The 14,049-nt window shown below is 38.4% G+C and overlaps 1 protein-coding gene across 1 annotated transcript in view; it reads right to left on the bottom strand.

Annotated features, from left to right (window-relative positions):
• The window catches only part of NME7 (NME/NM23 family member 7), a 94,348-nt gene that overhangs the window by 55,838 nt on the left and 24,461 nt on the right, over positions 1 to 14,049 (bottom strand). The window contains exons 4-7 of the mRNA XM_062595641.1: positions 10,027 to 10,137; positions 6,606 to 6,656; positions 4,349 to 4,556; positions 864 to 969 (exon numbers count right to left, since the gene is read on the bottom strand). Coding sequence (XP_062451625.1) covers positions 864 to 969; positions 4,349 to 4,556; positions 6,606 to 6,656; positions 10,027 to 10,137 — 476 coding nt within the window. The remainder of the gene's footprint in view (positions 1 to 863; positions 970 to 4,348; positions 4,557 to 6,605; positions 6,657 to 10,026; positions 10,138 to 14,049) is intronic.

The following is a 14,049-nucleotide window of genomic DNA, read 5'->3' as shown; positions in this document are numbered from 1 at the left end:
AGAGAAATAACAGGCATATTATCAGCAGTGAATGCAAGATTCTTTCTTGTGAAAGCTTTTTTTTTTTTTTTTTTTTTTTTTTTTTCTTTCTCTCCCTTCCAGTCAAGCTTTCCAGACATCCCACTTGAGGTGTGAAAGATCTGGGAACTGCTACAGTCACTTCTGCTCCTCCATTTCAGCTATCCACACAGAAATGATTAAAATGTTGTGGCGCTCTGCACCTTGCTAAGAAAAATCTCTGTTTTCTCACATGACAATATTTATTCTGCGCTCAAAAATACTGTTAAAGTGCTAGAACCAAAATGTTTTACTACACTCATTGCTCTTATACATGCTCTTTATCCAAGTTTAGGACACAAAAGTGAGATAATTTTCACGGTAACAGCTGGACATTAGACATTTCTGATACTCTACGACAAACACGCAGGGTGTTCCCCGTGACAGAGAGCAAATGCTTGGAATTTCTTGTTCACTTTCACAGAGCAAATATAAGCCTTTGTCACTTTCTGACTCCACAGCAGAGTCAGCAGAACAAGATTCATACTAGCACAAATCTCTCTTCATGAGTAGTTTCACTGTAACATGTTACCGTGCAAATGAAGGCCCTGTAATGTAGCCATATGTCCTGCTTTCATTCCTGTGAAAATACATGGGAATACTGGGAAAATACATGACATCCTCTTTATAGAAGTGAACTGCAGAAATTATGTATGAAAGACAAAACATTTGCATACTTTCTGCATGTATTATGAAATATGCCCTGTGCTTTTGCAATTTCTTACTCTCTCAAAAATGCCAAAGATATGGTCACAAGATACAGTAAAGCACATAACGCTTTTGCTTCCACTATCTACGTTGCTTACCTTCATTAACTGCATGAGGTTTAATAATGCAACAAGTACAGTTTGTGAATTTTGCACTGTTGACTGGTCCACGACCTCCACTGGAGGGAAAGAACAACTCCAGCTCCTGAAAACAATTGTAATTTAACATATTTTAGTTTGATCTAGTGGTACACCTCAACTTTTTATCAAAAATAACAACATCTGACATACCTATAGCCACATAAACCTTAATTATAAATTCTAGTGCTAAAAATATATTTTTCCTTTTAATATTCTCTCAAACATATCTTTATCTCTCAGGCACCATCGTACAATCATAAAATCACAAGTTGAATATCTCCTGCACTTTCTTTCTTTCTACTTCCCCAATGCAATCTATTTCCATTTCAAGCACTGAAAATGCCATTGGCATAATCACTTGATAGTGCTCCCACTTTCTGCATTCTCTTTTTTCCTCAGTATTACTCCCAAATCCAGTCCCATATACACATATTTTATCCTTCTTCTTCACATCACCTTTTTCCTCTACACGAGCAGAATGCAGCTAGCATCCAGTTCTTAGTATGTTTTTTTCCATATGCAGAACTGACTTCCATTCCATTTTTACAGCTTTTTCTATTTTTACAACTTTTTTATTCCTTTCGTCTTGAATGACTAAACTTTCACTGAAACTGCTGACTCAGTCCTCATGACTTACTGACCTTACTTTCTGTCTTTCTGAATTGAAGCAGATGAACTCAACTGCTCTAAGATGAATCAAGAGACCTCTTTGCCTTCAACTGCTTCCTTTCCTCCCCCATCACTATTTGCGAATCACACAGTCTGGGGTCGTAGGCTATGCTGTGGGGATCATGACAACCAAGCCTCCTTCCTCCCTGATAATTTGCTCATTGTTCACTACCAGCTTCATGCTTTTTTCCATACCATTTATTCACACAGCCTACACAATCTGCCAATAAACATTAGCCAAATGCTGTAGACACAGATTCCATTTAAGACCTATTGATCAAATTCAGTAAGAGAATTGACGAATTTCTATTTAAAGGAAACAATAATATCCTGGAGATACTACTACAAAAATCCATCTGATTTTTTTCCTGTGTAACAGTAGCAGTTCTAAAGGCCATTTCCTGGAATTGTCTTATTTAATTTAGTAGAACACTTTGGATGGAATAGGCTTGACTATTTCCCATTCCTTAGCTCACTGCACTCTGACAAATTCCTGTATTCCTTAGCCAAACTTCACAATTCCAGCTAATGGATCTCTCAATAGAAGGAAGAATGTATTTTGATTTTTCCCTAACAAATTATCCTCATTATATATGTGAGGCACAAGGGCTAGTTTCCTACATCCTTGTAAGGATAAAATGCTGCTTGCTCCAAAGACCCTGTCCCACTCTGTTACTAATGTTTGCTCTAAATGCAGCAGACAGGAAAAGGCAGTAAAATATTTACAAATACTACAAAAACTTTGTTTTGTACGGTAAAAGTGATAAAAAGAAAAGTAATTAAATAATGCCAAAGGACTAGGATAAGGAAATACCAAACTAGAACCAAGTGAAAGTTTAGAAACAAAAATACTTTTCCTTTCCATTTATGCCTAATCTAAAATAATCCCCAAATTTGGCCTGTAGAAATAGAGACATCATTTTAGAGTATACTAGAGACATTCATTGATCATTTAGACCCAAAAAGGACAACGCAGCCTTCTACTTCAACTGCTCCAGCTACAACCCATTCAGGTTGGAATTTCATTTTCCTTCATGTCCGTTTAACTTGTATTTCTTTCTTCTAGGACAACTGCTATATAGCCATTTAATACTAATACTGGACTTATTAAATTAAAATAGGCACAGGCCTATTAAAATCACAATTTTTGTTGGTTTATCAGAGCCTGATATTGCTATCAATAACTTCACAAAGATGCACATATCAGCAAAAGTTCATGAAAATAATTCCATAGTCATAAAAGCATTAGAGATGAGTGGAGCCTTCAAACAGCATCTTAAAAATAATGAAATGCATGAACAATCTTAACCCAAAGCACATACATATAGTTCTAATTAAAATCTTATGCTAATAGATATTCTTTTCATAGGCTCTCGCTTCAAAAGCTGGCACAGTTGTCATGGCAGCACATAGGAACAACCACTTTCTCCTTTCTATATGAAGACATCTAGATATTTAGCTAGAACTACAAAGACTTTTCTTCATGAGATTTTTTCTTGATCATAAAAACCTAACAATTTCATTAAAATTCTGTGTGAACATGTACCAACTTTATCAAATTTGCCATAAGAAAAAGTATTTTGGGTCCAGTACATGCTTTCTTGTTAAATCCAGACAGACACAAAGAGTATCCAGGAGCCCAGTGGGCCATGTGCGGTGCTGCATAGTGCAACACAGATGAAGCAGGTTGAGGATTTGACCAACAAAAAGCTACCCTCGCTTTGAAATTAAGCTGCTATGCTGTGCAGCCTAACACTGGGCCAAAAGAAAAGGCTGACAAACTATGCCCTAACTGCCAGGATATCCATATTCTCTAATATACAATACGTAGCAGCTTATCATCTGTTCTGGGGTAGATCTCTCTCAAGCTGTGCTATTGCAACTTTTCCACCTTAACTGGAGGATAGACTAGGATCAGTGTAGCAACGACTTGTATTTTTTCCCTATGGTCTAGAGTTAGATACCACAGGGCAACACCAAAAGCAAGGCCAGGAAGCAGGCAATTAAACCATTCAAACAAGCCTTTGCCCTGAACAACCAGTATGCAAGCTTTATTCTAGTCACACATTAACATATCTATCCACACACCAATGCACATAAATGGACAGCTCAGTTCTGTATAAATGCTGGTAATATCTATTATCCAGTTCCTGAGGTTTTTCTTAACACTAAGGAAAGACACAGACTGCAAACAAAGCAAAAGAGAACAGGCCTACAGCACATGCCTCTTCAGTAGACCAAATTCCTGACAGTCAGGCTTGCTGTATTACCTTTCAAAATACAAAGCAATAAAAAATAACCTCTTCAAGGGAGCCTATTTCTTCTGAACAATGACAGCAGAAGGAAGTGGGTTGTGGGCAGAGGACAAGCAACAACTACGGAGGAGAATAGATAAGTGGAACTCATGAAAGCATAAAATGATGCAAATGTTTGTATCCTTTAAGATCAACATTGGTAGGTCACTGGTAGGTTATGCAGACTATGCAGTTAACTCAACATTAAAATTTTCAGTGTGTGTGATGTACAGATGTTAAAACAGCCAGGCATGCTCTCCTGATCAAAGAGCCTGATGGTTCCCCTTGTAACAGGGATAAACAAGATTTCTGTTTCCAGACAGTTTACATTTCTGTGCTAAAAAGGAATCATGCAGAATATCTAAATTTGTTCTGAACTCAAATGGAAAAAAAACATTAAAGAATTCCAGAACTAGTTGTTATCTGATTAAGTTTAAAAAAAAATTGTTAAGAAAAATAGTCAAACACACAAAAACTCACTCGAGCAGCTGAAGCAACTGAATCTGGGCCATGAGCTGCATTTCTTAGGCCATCGTGTCCGAAGTTTGCTCTAATACTGTCTGGTGCATCAGTTCGAGCCACTGCAGAGTTTGCAGGTCCTAGTAATGTTTTCCATTTAGACACTGCATCATCTCCTAAGATTTCCATAGCAACAATGGGGCCACTCGTAACAAATTGGAGAAGCTCACTGCAAAATGGAAATAGCGCATGGTGATCCAGGCAATGAATTAAAAACAACAAAACCTGTAATCCAGTGGAGACACTCAAAACTCAACTGGACAAGGCCTTGAGCAACCTGATCTAACTTTGAAGCCACACCTGCTTTGAGGAAGCAGTTGGATTAGGTCATGTGCAGAGATTCTCCCACCTAAACTATGCTGTGATTCTTACTATGGCTGTTGAAAAAGGGCAAGGTAACTTAAGCTAATTTGTAAGAGATCAGTAGCAGAAATGGTAGAAAAAGTCCATTGCTAACCATCTGCCTGTCAGGAATGCTTCCTAAGCACATCTCTTCTGCACAGCAGACCTTCAGGATCCTTGCATGCACCTTGTGCCTTTTCCCCACTGAAACATCAGCAATACCATTAGAAAGGACTGCTCTGCTGTCCCGTCTCCAGGTCTACCTAGCCAAAGCTTGCCTAGCCAAACTCCAAAGCGGGAAGGTACAGAGACACAAAATTTGGAAGGTTTTGGTGTGGGGGGAGGAGGGTTAACCACAAAGTCATCACATCTTGGCATAAGCAGAAATCAGTTCACGTTAATGGCATAAACCCGAATACAAGGAGGAGACTGTTTGGAGCAACCTGTGCCAGACATCTCACTTTCAGGGAAAACAGCTACTCAAAATTGGAAACCCTGATGTTTCATTTGAAAAAAAAAAAAAAAAAAAAAAATGTAACTATACCTCTATTTCTTTATTTCTTTACAGAATGAGCATGCCAAGAACTCTACTTTTTCAGCTTGTAGTCTAGACACAGCCAACAATGGGAAAGTTGAATCAATTATTTTTGCAGAATTTTCTTTAAAAAGAGCTTTATACGATTATAATTGTGAGCTTGTGTGCCTGCACTTATCTATGTATTTATAAAATTTTGCATATAAAAAAGCACGCGTAAAAAATTCTTTAATATGAAAAATGTTCTTTTCTCAAGAAAGAAAATTGCTATTTTTTCTTACTGTTCATCAGACTTTAATTGACTAGTGAACTTGCAAATAAAATCTGAAAGTCCTCTTTAAAGATCAGTATTAAAATATCAAATGTAACTCTGTCAGAGATTTTACATTTTATTGGCTTGAAGATTCTTGTTCTATTTAATCATTAATTATTTCTAATTGTTTATCTCTAATTCAGAAAAAAACTCTATGCAAAAGATGTAGCTAATAGGACTGTAGAATAGGAGAAAGGGCACATCACCATGGACAAAAGCCTCAAATTACCATTATCGTAGACATCTGCAAAATAACACTACAGGCAGCATTCTTGCTCACTTATCAGCATATTCAAGCAGGCTTACTCAGCAAAGAAAAAGCAATTCTAAATGTCCCTCTGATCTCCAGTATGGTCAGACATGCCCTGGGGTCACATTCAGTGCAGGGCAGGAGTTTGCACCTACAATATACCAGTTGCTATTGCAAGAGAACAGCTGGCAGCTCCTAATACTCAGGCACTTCTTGTCAGCACTGAAATCGGGTCTCTTGACTACATCACTGCAACCCACTGTTCAAGCATGTCTGAAAAACACAAAGTAAAGCTGCACCCTCTTCCTAACAGACGCAGACTGTGAAATCCAAACAAGGGGGAAGAAAGTTGCTTGCCGGCATTTCCAGGCAAAGAGGAACCTGCACAGCATCCGGGGGAAATGCTACCAAACCAGAACTTACAGCTAAGTGCTTCCCGCCAATTCTCCTTTCCTGCAAGCCCCACCCTGATCGTGAAGATGCTTCTGCTTTAGGCTTTGAGGTTTGGCCTTGCTAGGTGCATTTTCACTTTTGAGGGACCAAAGACATTCCCTTGATATCATCAGGCTGTAAAGACTGTGAGTTAAGACCCTAGATAACCAAAATATGAGTCTGCTGCTGGAGGAAGATGGACAGGGCCCATACTTTGCAAAGGATTCCACTCAACTAAGATAAGCTCTGATTTTCTGCTTGTTTTGCAGTTTTGAACATGCAAAATGAATCCAGTGCATTCAATAAATAAGAATATTACATGTCAAGCTGAAAATTATATACCTACTTATAAAAAGGTTTTGATTGATGGTCTACGTAGAAATCAATTGCTTCTTTTCTGGAAGAGTTAAAACAGGAAAAGAAAAGAAAAGAAAAAAAAAAGACATAATAAAACCTCTTGAAAAATCACAACCAATTACTCATCAACAAGTTTCCACAGGTAATGTCTTCCCTAGCCAGACAGCTTGTGCTATTTTCATGCCCAGTAATAGAAACGATACTTAACTTTCTGTCATACTATGTCTACAGGTGTACTTTACTCCAACTTCAGCTCCTGCTTGGTGAAGGAAGTAATCACTGAAGGCCATTAACACTGATTTTCAGTAACTGAAGGTCCCCGCATCCTCAAGTTAGGAAATGCATGCAGCAGAGTCACCTTGCTAAGCCATTTACTATTCTGTTGTTTTCATTTTTCATCTCATTTTGTTCATTAATGAAGTATAGTTTTAAAGCATAAATCCACAATCTGTCCGCTTCACTAGAACCTACTTCCTTATCAAGGCTACTGCTTGATTACACTGGTGTACAACAGAATATTGTGTAACCTGGTTTCTGCTCAACATCTGCAAATAGTTTAAGTCCTGTAAGCAGCACAATCCCCTGCAGATTAAAACACGCATTTGCCCAGCACCTTGCCATGCGAAAACTCAAGTCAGTTTTGCATTTCCGTTTTGAGGCCACACCAGGCAAAGGAGGTTCTGTAATGAGCAGGGCTCCATACATTGCCAAGCCACTAGGCATATATAGTCTGTCTGCACTGCAGCTGCTGCTTAGCCTTTACTCAGGTAATGCAAGCAGCGCAGATGAGACAGCACAGTGCTCACTGCTGGCTAAACACGAATATATTCATCTACCTTTTCAGACACGGTTGGACAGGGTTGTGACATTTTCCAAACTCTGCATTCCTACAGCCACATCGCTAACAGCGCTGGGCTGAGCTAGATCTGTGTGTCTGGGACTGTGCGTGCCATCCACAACTGGGTACCCCATTCTGTGGCTTTTCACCCCACCATCCCTTGCAGCTAGCCAAACTACTCTCCCCCCTGCTTCTTCTCCAGCCACTTTCCATGTCTTGCCAACTCTGCCATTTGTTCAGCATGGCAACAGCTGGAAAGCACTTGAAGGTTTTTAAGTCTAGCCCTGTCTGTTATCCTGCTGCCTCAAAATTCCAGTTCAAAAGCAAATGCTTGGTCTTGGCTTGTCCCAAAACTTGATGCATACCATGTTCTGAAGCCGGACTATGGAGAAGGACAAGGTCTTCAGGAGGACTGAGAGTTGAAAGTAAGCAAAATTGCTCACCCCTAGTTTGGGTGCAAAGCTCATCACCAAAGCCGAGCTGCAAGGAGACTGAAAGATTCCCACTGAAAAGATTGCTTGCACTAATAGGAACAATTCTGTGAGTTTTTCTGGTCTCCATGATTCTGCTCACTTTGAAAAGCATCTTTTACTTAAAGGAATTACCTGCATGCTTTTCAAAAAACAGATTACAAGTCTGAACAAAGGTATTGCACTGTCCTCTGCAATGCCACTTTACCCATCTCTCTCCCTTTGCAGTCCATCCCTTTGTAAGTTAACATACAAGAAAAAAGGAGAATCTGTGAACAGAATTCCAAGTTACAGACGTAAGCCTAGTTTTGAAGCCTCTGCTGGAGGAAAAGAATGACCTCAAAGTAACAGGCCATTTACCTAAGAAGAATTTAATTCTTCAGACCTTGATAAACACTTAAACAGTCATAACTTTCTCCACTTTGTTAATCAAAATGATCAGCTAATCACGTTAACTGAGCAGTTCCTGGTTTGTTGCTTGCTTTGTGCAAATATGTGGCATTCTAAAGTCAAAGGATTTTCATTGGCCATACAGCTAACATGCTTTCCTTCCATTTTTTTAACTAAGGTAGTGATATTTTTTGATGCTACTCACAGGAACTTCTGCAATGTCAAATTTCAAACCCATGGTCTGCAAATATCCTATCTATGACCTATCTAAGTAGGTTCCTACCCTGACTTTCATATCTTAGCTACATTTTTTATGGAATGCATGAATAAATTTAACAGGGATTGCCAGACAAATGTGAGCAATAATTCCTTTAAAGAAAGCTGTAGATCATGGTGCTGATTTGAACAAGTATGCCTGCAGAGATTTAGGTGCGGAAGACTGTCAAAGCCACAGTTCTAACATTTTAAAATGAGGCAGTCCACAGAGAAACCACAAATACTCAGACAGCATTTTAAACACATCCAATATCACAGCTCAGTCTTGTGCTTATTAATCATTATTTTCAATTTTACAAGTTAGCTGAGATTTTTTTATAGCAATAGGCAATAAAAATTTAAATCTCAAAGTTTCTTTTTTCTTCAGTGAGTCAACTCCAGAGCATGAGACTTGGCTCAACAGTTCTTCAAATGCTCAGACAGATACTGAAATAAAGAACCACCCAACATTTCAGGATCAAATGTCTCAGACGACAGGAGAACAAGCCAAAAAACAGTTGACTTGAAAGACACTGAGACTGATTGTGAATCAGCTGTAGAAACCTGACTAAACTCATGAACTGGAGCTGTTTGAGGGAGGATCTGGAACTAGAGTAGTTGAAAATATCAACAGGTGAACATATAAACAGGAAGAGCAAGTCATAGTGTTTTATCTAATCTCAGAATGCCAGAAACATTTTGAGCTAGGAGAAAATTGATCCTGCTCTCATACAGAAACCATAAGAACCTATGAAATGGTAAGAAAGCTTTTCTTATCAAAGAGATGGTGTATATGGGCAGGTTTAGGAAAGCAACAACTGAGAAAAGGTGCAGTAACCTCGAGGAATACTTTCACAGTAAGTTCATCAACTGTATTCTTTCTTCTGCAACATGTTTTCTTTTTATTTTGTGGCTGAGAGTAGCAATAGGGTGTGTGTTGGGGGGGGGGGCAGGATTAGGAAGATACATGAGTAAAATCTGTCCATCCTGCAATAAGACCAAAAGATCACTTGCTTTGCCAGGGACTTCTATTCGTTATCTGGGAGCACAAATTAAGATGATGGATTTACCAAAAGGCAAAAAAATAACTGCTTTAAAGACAACTCTATTATAATCAGCAATATTGTTTGCACCACAAAGACATGGGGTGAAGACATAGCAACACATCAATAATAAACATTATGGAATTGCTGGAGCTATACTACTCACATTGGAGTCATACAGAGGCATTCACCTATATGCATTTGCACATAACTTTTTCAGCATTTAGCTTAATCCTCTGTATGCTTTCAGAAACCTACACACGATTACGAAACAGATGAGTCTTCCCTTTATTACTCACTGGAATGAGTGGAATGAATTTCATGTGTGGAAAAACATGGAATAATTTCAGAGAACGCCCTTTAATGCAAAAATAATATTCAGATCTTATATAGCTAACCTTAAAATGTTCTTACCTTGAAAGCACCATCATTTTGGCCTTAGTTATTGTAAATCCTGCATTAATAATGATATCAATTAATTCTCCCATCTTGGGTGCTGCATCAGGTTTAATCAGAGCCAGCGTTCTGGAAAATAAAGAGAAGAAAGATACAGCTAACACTACTTTCCTTAGAACATTTAGTATACAAATTGAGTTTACATTCAGACAAAAAGCATCACATCAAAGAGAAAAACTTTGCCTCAGTCAAGCATCTTCATCCCAGTGTCTCATCAATTTTCACGCTGTTCTTGAACGCCTGTTCAAGACATTGTTCTGATAAGGACAGGTTTTGCATACTACAATTTCCTTAGCTTTCTACCCTAGTTAGCCTATAATGTTACACCAGCCATTGCTTTTACCCAGTCCTCCTCTCGCTCTCAGGGCTAACAATCTGATTGTTTTCTGCCATAGCTAATGCACCCCTCTATTCCACCGCAACAGCTACCTTTCTCCTTCACACTGCCTAAACCAAACTCAGAGTAACTGTACTCAACTTGAAGTCTGCTGCTTCTCTTTCCAGACCTGAGAAAGTCACACCTAAAACTTAATGTTTCCTTCATCTGCTGTTAGCCCAAACTGATGCTCTTCTCCCGAAAGCCACACTATTTAAGACCTAAATTTGCTTTGTACATGCAGTTTGTAAGATGCTGTTCAGGAATTTCAGTAGTTTTCTTGGATTCCTGAAGAAGTTGATAACTTCACAGCCTTATAAATAGGGGGCTTTGACAACAAGATGGAAAATATTAGTTTTATGGTGCATGCAAAGTATGAAGATTATTCAGACAAAAGGAACCTTTATATATTTACTAAATTTCTGAAGCACATCTTTCTCATGCTGCAACTGTCGACAGTTTCTCCACGCCCCTCACTCACCACGGGCTTAGAACACAATGGATTTGTTTCCTTCTCTCTCCCTATGCTTGCTCAACCTCCTTTTTTCTAATATGGAAATCTTAATGTACATGAAAAAAAATCAACCTGTTGAACTGCCCTACTTAGAACATTGCTTAAATATGTGCCTCTTCCATAACACTCAGAAAATGAAATGATTTCATTATTACATATAAAACATTTGGAGGCCCCAGTGAGAAAAAGGTCGCACTGTACTTTGTACAGTACAAACACTTCTTGACAAACATTTTGCATGTAAAATACCTAATACTTTTAATAGATGCAATAAAAGGTTAGAAGGAGGAGCTTTCCATCTCCTTTGCCAACTAACAGCTATATACAAAGGGAGACCAATCCAAAAATCTCTACTCTGTCCTCCACATCTTTGTACCCAAGTACATCCTATCTTCTCCATAATTATCTTTTTATACTGTACATTTCTCCAGGCCAGGACTGTTTTATTACTATGCTTTACATATGGTCAAGTATACTGCCAGCACTAAAAATATTATTAATCAAAAAAATTCGCACAAAATGCAGGTCTGTAAAAGGACATTTTCTGTTTATATGCATCTTGTGGTGAGTCAGCTTCAAATGTGCTAAGCTTACAAATCAATAGATTTATTCAATCATGTATCCCAGAGATTCCAAGACTCTGACAATCCTAAAGAACTCTTTCTATCTTTTACGCTGTTTCCAATAATGAAGGCTATCCAAGATAAAATACTTTATTGCAGTACTCTCATAAAGGAAAGGCAAATAACTGTAAATTTCTTTTTATTTACTAGCATAGCATGGAAATCAGCCTTTAAGTTCACAGTAATATACTATAATCAGTTCAAATATGCTGAGGTTACAGGAGATGAGCAAGTTTCCTCTACATTTACTTTGAACCTAAAGAGACTCCACATTGTCAGAAGTTTTGGGAATAGACAGAGAGACTATTTTATTTCAAAGAAAGAAAGAAAGGAGGACATTTTGAGGTATCTGATATTTCATCTAAAAGTAAGGGAAAGACATGAATGACTTCAGAGCTCAGGAACAAATCCAGATTCCTCAAGTAGCAGGAAGCACATATACACAGACCAGCTTAGGCTCAGATCTGTTGGGAAACAGGACACAAAAAGACTGACGAGATAAGGGGGTAGTCAGGCAGTTGCAAGAAACTTCATTAGAGCATTTTTTTAAAAAGTACATCTACCTTCAGATGAGTAGTCCACTGCGCATATGCTTTTAGCCCACCATAGTGCAAACCAAGATGGGGTTAGCCTTGGCTCCAGACAGGAAAGGTCGACCTCTGGCCCGCAGTCAACGTAGTCTGTCAGCACAATTCATAAAGTCTGCGGCCCATAGCCTGTTTTCCTCTTTCCCAAGGATTTCACAGCTCCACTTCATTCTGTGACATGCACCCATCATACAGCAGGATGAGCCATGCACATCAAGGCACATGAGAGGGAGCAGTTGCGCCCTAACCAGATGAGATGTGCACATCCAGTCTTGCCACACGTGACCTGCATTTGGCATAATAGGTTCTCAACTCTCTCATTTACCTTGAAAAAAGGATTGAATCACTGGAACAAACGCTTCTGTGCATTTTGCATTTCCTTGAGGAATATTTTTGGAACCTATGTTATCACACATGGTATTCAAGAGACATCTAAATCCAGAAATAATCCGTTCTTTACTTTTCTAAGTTAAAATTTTCTTGTAAAACTAAAATTTCTAGCAATAGGTAATGAAACGCTATATTATGAGGTAATTTACCTAGAAGACATTAATACAAACTGTAACGAGCAACTGTTACAACTTTTTTCCGCCATCAGTACACAAATTGTGACACCTTCTCGGAGGTATGCAGGGTAAGAAGCAATAGAATTCAGACTACTGAACACTGCTGCTGAGATTGGTTTTGAATTCAAGTGCCCTATTTTTAGTTTTAATTAGCAATATGTTTCTTGTGGTTTGACATAATGCAGCCTACAAAGTACATTTTTAAACAGTTTTATGTTTAGGAACAAAGGAAAAAGAATAAAAATTAAGCTCATTTGCTTACATTTTCAGAAGGACTGTATGACAGTACTCCAATGAGTACTAAAAAACAGAAGATGGGAGCTGATCAAAGAAATGGTGCACAACGCATGCTGGGGCTAAGCATGTGAGACCTGCTTATTTCTGATAATAGGACTGTTGCATGTAAAATACTTTATGTCTTGTAGGGGCAGAAACACTGAGTATGTCAGTGACTGGAAGCATATGACTAACATACCCAGTCAGAAAAGAATACAAATATTTCTGGTTGCCACAAGCATTCTTACAAGATTTTTCAAGAACTGTGATGGTAACTGACTCTAAGTTTAGTCAACTTATAAAGGACACACTTGTCAGACAAACAGTTACCTTGGGTTACAAGTCATCCCAGATCACAAGTGAAAAACTGGAGAAACAGAAATCCCTTCTTCACACCTGCATTTCCTTACGTGGTACACTAAGTAAGCATGTGCTTACTTACTCATTTTACTCCCTGCTTGCAATAGTTCCTTACAACACACTGGGAAAGAAGTGAGGAAGAAGAGCACTCAAATATGGCTGTAATATCTAAAAATTGATCCAGAATGGAAGAAATGTAGGTGTAGAAACTGAAACTGCATTGAAGTTTCACGGGTTTTTTTGTAGAACTGTCTAAATAATTTTAGCCTAAATCACAAAAAGGTCTATGCAAAAACTGGCTGTTTTTACCCATCTACTTTGTCCTCTGTGTACCCAGAGTCATGTTTATTTGCTTTATCAACAAGAACAAGTGCCCCTCTTTCAAAACATTTGAGGTTTTTGAAGTACAGTCCTCAAGCTCCCTCATGGGCATTCGCTGAGCTTATGTGCATGCATATGCAGTGACCAAAGCACGTAAGAGATTTTCCAAATTTGAACTAAAGTACAGATGGTCCTGCACAGCGTAAAGGCAAGAAAAGATGGGAAAATGTTCTGCCTCAGGCAACAGTCACAAAACTATTAGCAGAAGTCCACCTACAAATTATTTTTAGAAATTATCATGTATTGTAGAAATCTTACTTTATCTGCTTAACTAATCACTGCTGTAAAACCTTCTAGG

This window comes from Rhea pennata, chromosome 1 (genome assembly GCF_028389875.1).
Source record: "Rhea pennata isolate bPtePen1 chromosome 1, bPtePen1.pri, whole genome shotgun sequence".
In the NCBI taxonomy this organism is placed as follows: domain Eukaryota; kingdom Metazoa; phylum Chordata; class Aves; order Rheiformes; family Rheidae; genus Rhea; species Rhea pennata.
Note: the sequence above shows the minus strand (reverse complement) of the source record. Positions and strands in the feature narration are given on the sequence as shown.